Source organism: Scyliorhinus torazame, chromosome 14 (assembly GCF_047496885.1).
Source record: "Scyliorhinus torazame isolate Kashiwa2021f chromosome 14, sScyTor2.1, whole genome shotgun sequence".
NCBI classification, from domain to species: Eukaryota; Metazoa; Chordata; class Chondrichthyes; order Carcharhiniformes; family Scyliorhinidae; genus Scyliorhinus; species Scyliorhinus torazame.
Window position 1 is genome coordinate 186,147,622 of NC_092720.1, and position 9,721 is coordinate 186,157,342.

The window sequence follows — 9,721 nt, forward strand, 5'->3', positions numbered from 1 at the left end:
GTTAAATACTGCGATGATTTGATTTTGCAGGGTAAACATATCAAGTGATCTTGCGCAAAGATGGGTAAATTAGGTTAAAATGTCAATCCGCTGTCATCTGACTGAGTGGGAGAGAAGGGTCAAGGGATAATATGCCGCCTCCTGTGGCTAAGTCTCTCGAAATCCTGTTTAAAATTATGAAGGGTATATTTCATGTGCCCGTTTCTGAACCTGTTTTGACGACTGTTTCCCCCTATAGGTTACTGAACACAGAGAATGTTTGGTATTTGGTGCTAAGCAAATTTTCCCAATTGGATTAATACAACCAGCAAGCGCAACACTTTACGACTATTACAACCCCAGTGAGTAGAGGTTCTGCTTCAATCTAGTTACTGGTCTGATTCGAATGTGCGATGAGCTCGGAATTTCCCCAGGCTGATGCTCCTGGGGTGAATCATTTCCTGTGGGCAAGACATATATTTGCGCTAACACTGAAATTGGATTGAGCATTACCAGATGGTAGTGAATCATTCTTCTTTACTTGCTGTTATACGGTGCATGTCACAGAACATAGAACATACAGTGCAGAAGGAGGTAACTCGGCCCATCGAGTCTGTACCGACCCACTTAAGCCCTCACTTCCGCCCTATCCCCGTAACCCAACAACCCCTCCTAACCTTTTTGGTCACTAAGGGCAATTTCTCATGGCCAATTCACCTAACCTGCACGTCGTTGGACTGTGGGAGGAAACCGGAGCACCCGGAGGAAACCCACGCAGACACGGGGAGAACGTGCAGACTCCGCACAGACAGTGACCCAGCCGGGAATAGAACCTGGAACCCTGGCGCTGTGAAGCCACAATGCTATCCACTTGTGCTACCGTGCTACCAAGTGTCAGAAGCTAACACTGAAGCAGACTGGCTGTGTATTGCCAGATAGGAGTGAATTATTCCATTTCACCTGCATGGTAAAGGTACAGGGGTTGACGCTGGAACCCTTGCGTTGTACATGACCAAAGTAGAGGCCATAATTTCCGTTCTACTCGCTGTGCACTGTATGTGTCCCACGTTGACACCGAGACACGCGCGCGGCTGTACGTCAATGGACTGGAGTGAATCATTACCTATTGTGCACTGTTGGTGAAGTGCAGCTAACAGAGAGTCACGCGAGTTTGTCATTAATCATGCCCTGTAACGTGTTGTGGGCCTATATCACTGGGGTTCATAAAAATGAGAGTGGATCTCATTGAAACTTTTGAATTCTGACAGGGCTGGACACATTGGAGGCAGGGAAGTGTTTTTCTGGCTAGGGTGGATCTAGAACCAGGGCTCATAGTCTCAAAACATGAGGTAGGCCACTAGAGACTGAGGAGAGGAGAAATTTCGTCACTCAGAGGACGGTGAACCTGTGGAATTCTCTACCACAGAAGGCTGCGGAAGCCAATTCACTAAGAAGATTTACGAAGGAAATAGATAGATTTCTATTTTTTAAATGCGCCAAGGGAGATGGGGAGAGTGCAGAAGTATGGCGTTCAAATAAAGGATCAGCCATGATCATATTGAATGGTGGAGCAGGCTCGAAGGGCCGAATGGCCTACTCTTCTTTGTTCTATGTTTCTATATATGTTTCTGTGTATGCTGGGTTAGCACAGGGCTAAATAGCTTTTAAAGCAGACCAAGGCAGGCCAGCTTCACGGTTCAATTCCGGTCCCAGCCTCCCCGAACATGTGCCGGGATGTGGCGACTATGGGCTTTTCACAGTAACTTCATTTGAAGCCTACTTGTGACAATAAGCGATTTTCATTTCATTTTTTCATTCCATGTTTCGGGAGCTGACAGAGGCATTTGAGCCAAACAGCAAAAACACTGAAGAATCATTTCACCCTATTTGATTATTGGTGATGCTTTGCCGTTTTGGGTCACTGAACAACCATGATGAGTGAATATCGGCTGGGCGGCTGGCTCATGTTGTACAATGACACCAACATCGCAAGTTCAATTCCCGTACCGGCTGAAGGTTATCAATGAAGGCCCCACCTTCTCAACCTTGCCCATTGCCTGAGGTGTGGTGATCCTCAGGGTAACTCACCACCAGTCAGCTCTCATTCTCAAAGGAGAAAAGAGTCTATAGTCCACAGGGACAATGGTGACTTTTATAAGTGAATATACACGGTTGGTAAATAATCCAAAGATGTGCAGGTTAGGTGGATTGGCCATGCTAAAATTGCCCTATAGTGTCCAAAAGATGTGCAGGTTAGATATGGTTACTGGGTTATGGGGATAGAGCGGGGAGTCAACTTAGGCAGGATGCTCTTTCAGAGGGTCGGTTCAGACTCGATGGGCCAAATAGCCTCCTTCTGCACTGTAGGAATTATTTGATTCGATTGTGATTGAGATTTAGAATTTCTAATCATTGCGCCTCACAGTAATAAAAATTGTGACAGTGATGGTATTCTGATGACATGATGCTTGGGTTACAGGGACAAAGTGCGCCATATTTTACAATGCTCCGGAGCAAAGCACCATTGTATTAAAGCTGTGCCAGGATGATGTTTGCGAATGTGCGGAAGGTAAGCTTCCATCAACATATATCTGAAATGTTAAAGGTCACCAATACTTGCGTTTAACCTGCTGGCTGATCCTGCTGTGTGCGATCGGGGCCCTCTTACACCTTCAGCAATGCTGGAGACCTCTCCTCAAACCGAGACCAGGGAAGTAGGGATACTCTCTAGCACGGATGTCTCACAATGCCAGGGACCCGGGTTAAATTCCTGCCTTTGGTGACTGTCTGTGTGGAATTCGCACGTTCTGCGGGGTTTTCTCCGGGTGCTCTGGTTTCCTCTCAAAGAAGTGCACATTATGTGGATTGGCCATGTTAGATAACACCTTAGAGTCCAAAGGTGTGCAGGTTAGGTAGGGTTATGGAGATAGGGCGATGGAGTGCTTCTAGGCAGGTTGCTCTTGGAGCAGACCCGATGGGCCGAATTGCCAGACTTCCTTCCTTGAAGGACATTAATTTGAATCCCACATGGCAGATGGTAAAATTTGAATTCAATAAAAACCTGGACTTAACATTCAGGGTTCATGATTAGACATTTAAAGTCCAGATTATTATTGAATTCAAATTTCGCCATCTGCCATGTTGGGATTCGAACCCGGGTCCCCAGAGCATTGCCCTGGATCTCTGAATTAGTAGTCCAGTGACAATACCAGCACACTACCGCCTCCCTGTGTGGTTTAACTGTGGAGCTTTGGTGAAAAAGGCAAGCAATGCAGGTAGATTCACTGGCAGTTTTTTCAAAGATCATTTTTTCTAGCACAGACACGATGGGCCGAATGGTCTTTTTCTATGATTTTATGGCATTAGACATAAATAATTATCAGGGGGATCCATGGGGATCGATTTATCCCTAAATTAATTAATTTATATTAGATTAATATAAGATGCATCAGTCACACCACACTGATGGAAACCAGATCAAAATCGTAAATATACTTCACCATGGATAGTACGGGGCAGTAACTGTCATCCTGACTGACAGTTCTCTCTTTCTATCGCAATATGAACCTATTTAGTTCAATTACGATTGTTTGCCCAACGCTGGCCATTTGCCCTAAAGTCTATCCCATTTCACATTGCCCCCTGGGCTGCAGCGATGAATCTCTTTGTCCCCTCTCTCTCTCAGGTAGCTGCCCTCGAAAGATGAAAACATTTACCCCAGATGTGGCCGGAGATGCGCGGGTGATTTTCGCATGCTACAATCCGATTGTAGAATACGGTAAATGCTTCAGATTCCTCCATTTTGGGAAGGTTGAGATGATGCTGCAGCATCTTATCAGAGGGTGTACGACTTCATTCTCAGCACTGTGCTACAAAAAGCCGGATTTGTAAATAAAACGGCGTAAAGGCACATTAATCATCGATACAAAGTTTGTGGCAAGATTCATATTGGGGGAATAGGCTGTTTAATCGGCTGGTTGATGTGGGAGCTGCTCTGTGGCCTATCAGATTCTAACATTGTTCACAGAAAATGGAATCTGGACCAACTATTATAATTATTTCACTCATCTGTGGAGAGATAGAAACAGAGTTAACCTTTCTGGTTTAAATGATGCTTCGACAGAACTTCAACTTCCTTCAAGTCCGGCGCAAGGTTGCACTTCCACACGCACTTGGAGGAGGTCCCGCTAACGAGAGCTCTCGGTCAATCAGATTGACCGACAGTCTCTAACCCATCCACGCACAGCGCTGTAGAGGCCTGAAGAGGTACTGTAGTGCAGTGCCTGAGACTAAATCCCCAGAACCGCGGCGTCAGTGGTGTCGGGGAGGATAGAGGATGCACGTGGCGGTGGATGTCATCTCACTGACGTTTGGGTAGGCCCAGATGGGGAGGGATAGGAACGGCAGGAGGTCTCTATTCGGTGAAGGGAGGGCTCCCTCGTCTGAAGGAGCCGTCCGATGGAGACGCCCCCACCCACGTGATATCATTTCGTGTTTCTGTTTCCTCAGTCAGCGGCCCCACCCACCCCCCCCCCCCCCCCCCGACGGCCTTAAAACTGGAGTTGGGCTCGAAAAGTGGCCATGTAAGGCCCTTCATTGCTTCATGAGGGAGAGGGGTGCTTCCCCTCCAAGGCCCTGTACACTCCACGGTAAAACGCGTCCTGTCGGGGAGAGCAGGGTCTTGGTGGCAATTCTGTCCATGCTATCTTTTGCTCCACATGCTGCCTCGCAACCTGCGACCTCGGAAACCACCAGTGAAGGGAGCGTAAAAAATATGGCTCATCTTTCTTTTTTCAGCAATACTTCAAGATATTTAAAATAGTTATTGAAAGGATTACAGGCAGTTGAGAGGTATGTGTTTCACCGCAGCGTGTTGGAGGGCTGTATGTAATTCAGTATCTAAAAGATGGAAGCTGAAATACCTGCTACATTTGAAGAAAAATATATCTATGGACTTAGAGCTTCAGTGGAGTGAAGCTGGATAGCTTTTTTCCAGCCAGCACAGACGATGGGCCGAATGCTCCCCCTTTTGTTGTAATGATTCATAAGATTATTTTGCATAAGATACAATCAATGTTCTGTTGCATTTCTATTCTGGAAAAGCTCTAAAGTTTGAAACTAGCCTTCTCACTGTTGATTTGTTCCAATTTGCCAGCCTACATGGCCAGGGTAATCGCTACAAATACAACTGGAAGCTTCACATCCTACGCCGTCTCCATCATAAAGCCCATCAAAAGATGTAAGTAAATTTAACGCGAACATTTCCGCCCCAGTGCATTCTCGAGTCGGGAGTCCAGTGGTGACTCATATTCCCATTAGAACCCCAAACTGTAGCCCTTCCAGCTCATGGTCCAGTATTTCGGTTTTTGCGGTATTTTTCTCTCGTTAGTCCGATATCTTGGGGTATCAATTCCTCCCAGTGAGTGGTGCAAAACAGTAGACTCGGGAAGAATGTAATGTTGGTGATGGTCGGTCCACCGGTGGCAAGACCGATGGGAGCCACTGGTGGCTATTCTCTGGAAGGCTCCGTCGCCACTCCCCGGCAGTTAGGCCGAGGTGGAGTCAAGCCTCCAGTCGAATTAAATGAGAGAAATGTGGAATTCCTGCCACTGCCCCCCCCCCCCCCTTTCATGGCCCCCAAAGAGATGCCACCAAATCAGATCAGCAGCACTTCAGTACTAGCAGCGCCACCTGGAATGGTGGTCACTGTTGGTGCTACAGTCAGGCTCTTGATGATGGATCCCCGGAGATAATGCATGTGGGTGGGTTAGGGGTAGAAGGGAGTGAGAGTTCGGGTGGGAACTGGGAGGGGAAAGGATCATGAATGATGAAATGACTTTCCAAGGTCCAGGGCCCTCCATTGATCTCTGCGCGAGAATCCGCTCCCAACTTCTTCCTGACTATATCTTGATCCGGGGATGGAGAGGACCAATTAGGATGGTGGACGGAGCTCCACCCCAAAACACTCCTTCCCTCCTCCAATCTCACCTCCAGCAGGAGAGGATGACGGCTTCATATTCCACCCAGAGAATCGGCTGGTCACCCTGTGCAACACCTGATATTTAACCTCATGGACTGCTTTAAACCGGATATCAGGTGCTGTACATGATGGACAGACGGTCCGATACCGCCCAAGATGACTTTGCTCCCTGGCCTGTCACCCTAAGGAGAGGAAAACTGCAGACCAGAGAAACAGAAACTTCTCTTTCTTGGAACAAATTTTCGGATTTTGTTTGTCCAAAAATCATTTTTTTTTGCCAAAAGAAATTGGCCTCTGAATCATAATGTTGGGGCAAGTTTATGATGAACCATACGTTTATGGAGTTGCATAAGTACAAGTAGCTGAGGTGACGCATGTTAAATGCTCTCTCGGTGGTGCTACAAGAGTCCGCCCACATGAGTGCAGTCTCAAGCGGGACCTGGATTCATGTCGCATTACATTCATCCCCCACCATCTGGCCTGTGAAATCCTACCAACTGTCCTGGCTTGACACAATTCCCACCTCTTTAACCTGGGGTTACCCCATCTCTGGATCTGTAAAGATTTAATCACCTGCTAATGCTCGCATTCCAAGCATTGTCTGGCATCTTTGAATTTGCCTATCTATATATTTCTGGAACATACCTCTTCATTCACCTGAGGAAGGAGCAGGGCTCCAAAAGCTAGTGATTCGAAACAATCCTGTTGGACTTTAACCTGGTGTTGTAAGACTTCTTACTGCGCTATAAGAGGACAGCATAAAATATCCCACATTCTCTCCTCATCTTTAAAATACAGCGAAGGATGAGAACATATTGGCCAATGATATCCGTTATCTGCTGAAACGGAAATCCTGCCCGATTGAGTTGCAGATCGGAGAATCGTACCTGTTAATGGGACGTGACGGCAAGACCCGAGATTCAAGCCAGAAGTAAGTAAGGTCGCTAGACGGAAATGACGGCGCCAGACTGCCGGGACTTTTTTTACACTGTGCTGCAGCATCTCCATTTCGCTTGGGCTGCAAGTAGCCGACAAATATCCTATAACTCTATAAGGGCAGCACGGTAGCACAAGTGGATAGCACTGTGGCTTCACAGCGCCACGGTCCCAGGTTCGATTCCCTGCTGGGTCACTGACTGTGCGGAGTCTGCACGTTCTCCGCGTGTCTGCATGGGTTTCCTCTGGGTGCTCCGGTTTCCTCCCACAGTCCAAAGACGTGCAGGTTAAGTGGATTGGCCGTGATAAATTGCCCTTAGTGACCAAAAAAGGTTAGGAGGGGTTATTGGGTTACGGGGATAGGGTGGAAGTGAGGGCTTAAGTGGGTCGGTGCAGACACGATGGGCCGAATGGCCTCCTTCTGCACTGTATGTTCTATGTCTATGTCAACTCCCAGCTCTGGGTCACTGTCCGTCTGGAGATTGCACATTCTCCCCGTGTTTGCGTGGGTTTCGTTCCCACAACCCAAAGATGTGCAGGGTAGGTGGATTGGCCACCCTAAAACTGTCCCTTAATTGGAAAAAATGAATTAGGTACTCTAAATTTATTTTTTAAAAAGAGAAATATCCCATAATACTGAGGTCCACCCTGAGGCTCATTCTCAATTCTGAGAGAGCAGAGTGAAGGTTCAAATCACCCACCCCAGAAGTCTGGGCACAGAATCTCGAGTAGCAGACCTCGTGAGGTGCAGAGGGAGTGCAGCACAGTTGGAGGTGCAACAGGTGGGATTTTCACCACCCCCGCCGTGCCACGCATATTTTGGTGGCGGAGGCGGCCCGCCATTGGCCGGCTGCGGAACGTCCGGTCCCGCCACTGTCAAACGAGCTTCCCATTGTTCACACCTTCCGCCTCCGAGGAGCGGGGATGGGGAGGAGGTCATAAATCGGAGAGTCTGGAAAATCCCCACCTTGTCTTTTGGGAGAGGAGTTAAAGCGTTCCTAATTGCAAAAAGAGTAAGGCTGTTATCCGCGAGCTTTGGCCAATATTTGTCCCTCATCCAACATCATAAAAACAGATCATCTAATTCTCATTTCCATTGCTATTTGAGGGGGAGGGGCAGTTTGCTGAGCGCTCACTGGCTACTGAATTTAAATGTTAGCGCTCCCTGCTGGGTGATTGCGGAGTCTGCACATTCTCCCGTGTCTGCGTAGGTTTCCTCCGGGTGCTCCGGTTTCCTCCCACAGTCCAAAGACGTGCAAGTTAGGTGGATTGGCCATGCTAAATTGCCCTTCGTGCCCAAAAAGATTAGGAGGGGTTGTTGGGTGAGAGGGATAGGGTGGAAGTGAGGGCTTAAGTGGGTCGGTGCAGAAGACGCGATGGTCGAATGGCCTCCTTCTGCACTGTATGTTCTAACTGAGGCTCTATATTTCTGGATGCCAATGATATTAAAGGATTGTGTTGGTAGTTGAAAATGGCGGCGAGGTGGATGGTCAGCCACGATCTGTTTGATTGGCGGGGCAGGCTCAGTGGGCCGAACGGCCTAATGCGATCCACTATGTTCTTGGAGACTATACGTCAAAGGTATTCCATTGACCGTGACCTCTTATGGAATGCCTTGATGTCATGAAAAGTGCGGCCAAAATGCGAATTTTTTTTTAAAATCTTCTTTGCCTCCGCTTCTAGCATACATTGTAAGTGTCAGACATAAGGTGGCGCTCATTAAAGTGTTCTCATCGTTCTTTCCTTCACTGTCTGCCCCACCCCACTCATTCCACCCCCCGCACAAATAGCATGCAGTATATCCTTGACTCCCAGTCTTGGATTGAGGACGTTCCGTCTGCGGAGATATGCAAAGGCTCGAGATTCAGAGAAGGCTGCAAGGAATTCAACAAATTCGTTGAGAACCTTGAAATTGAAGGATGCCAAATATAAGGACATTCCGTCGCTCGTCCTTTGAGCTCTTCGCCGCTGCAAGGTGTATGTTCCATGCGATAACCTGTTCGACGAGAAAAATGACATTCGATTACAGCTATTGTATAGAAGCAATGTTTGATTCATTTGCAGCACCCGATTGTTTTACCGTGTCCTTGGTCATAAACGTTGAACTTCAATGTGCCCTATGTGTTATTTTAGTGCCTCCAGTACGTCTGTTGCTCTTGTGTCGGTGGATATGTCCTGAAGGTGTACAACTATAAAGAAGACGCCTTAGATTAATTTCAAATAATGCAAAACATTTTAGTAGGAACACCAGGTGTGGCAACGCGGCGGACCCTTTGCACATTCTGCCATGTTGAGTCAAGGCTGCCTGCCGTTACTCACGCCACTCTTTCTGTCGCACTGCCTGACAACCTTCCCCCAAGTGAATATCTCGACGTCCACCTCAAAATGCAAACTTCCCACGAACGGTGGTTCCCTGCGACCAGACCTCTGGCTCTCCCAGCTCTCCAGACTAAACGACAGACTTCCTGAACTCCCATTAAAAGGGCGTGGAGCTAACTCTATTAAAGAACTGGCGCCAGTATAATCGCAGTATAAATTCGCAGATGCCACGAAAATTGATGCTATGGTAAACAACGAAGAGGAAAGCCTTAGATTACAGGACAATATAGATAGGCTGGTCAGATGGACAGGACACTGGCAAGTGGAGTTTACCCTAAAATGTGAGAGGTGCTCCTTTTGGGAAGACTAACAAGGCAAGGGAATACACAATGAACATGGGACGCTCGGAATAGCAGAGGAACCTATGGGTGCATGTCCAAAGATTCCTGGAGACAGCAAGACAAACAAATATGGTGGATAAAAGGCATACGGGATAGTTGCATTTAT

The 9,721-nt window shown here is 47.5% G+C and overlaps 1 protein-coding gene across 1 annotated transcript in view; it reads left to right on the forward strand.

Annotated features, from left to right (window-relative positions):
- LOC140390270 (complement C4-B-like) overlaps nt 1-9,010 on the forward strand; it is a 143,879-nt gene extending 134,869 nt beyond the window's left edge. Inside the window, exons 36-41 of the mRNA XM_072475292.1 lie at nt 239-341; nt 2,459-2,548; nt 3,665-3,757; nt 5,135-5,218; nt 6,758-6,890; nt 8,686-9,010. Of these exons, the coding sequence (XP_072331393.1) occupies nt 239-341; nt 2,459-2,548; nt 3,665-3,757; nt 5,135-5,218; nt 6,758-6,890; nt 8,686-8,827 (645 nt within the window). The 3' untranslated portion in view covers nt 8,828-9,010. The remainder of the gene's footprint in view (nt 1-238; nt 342-2,458; nt 2,549-3,664; nt 3,758-5,134; nt 5,219-6,757; nt 6,891-8,685) is intronic.
- Nucleotides 9,011-9,721: the final 711 nt, after the last annotated feature.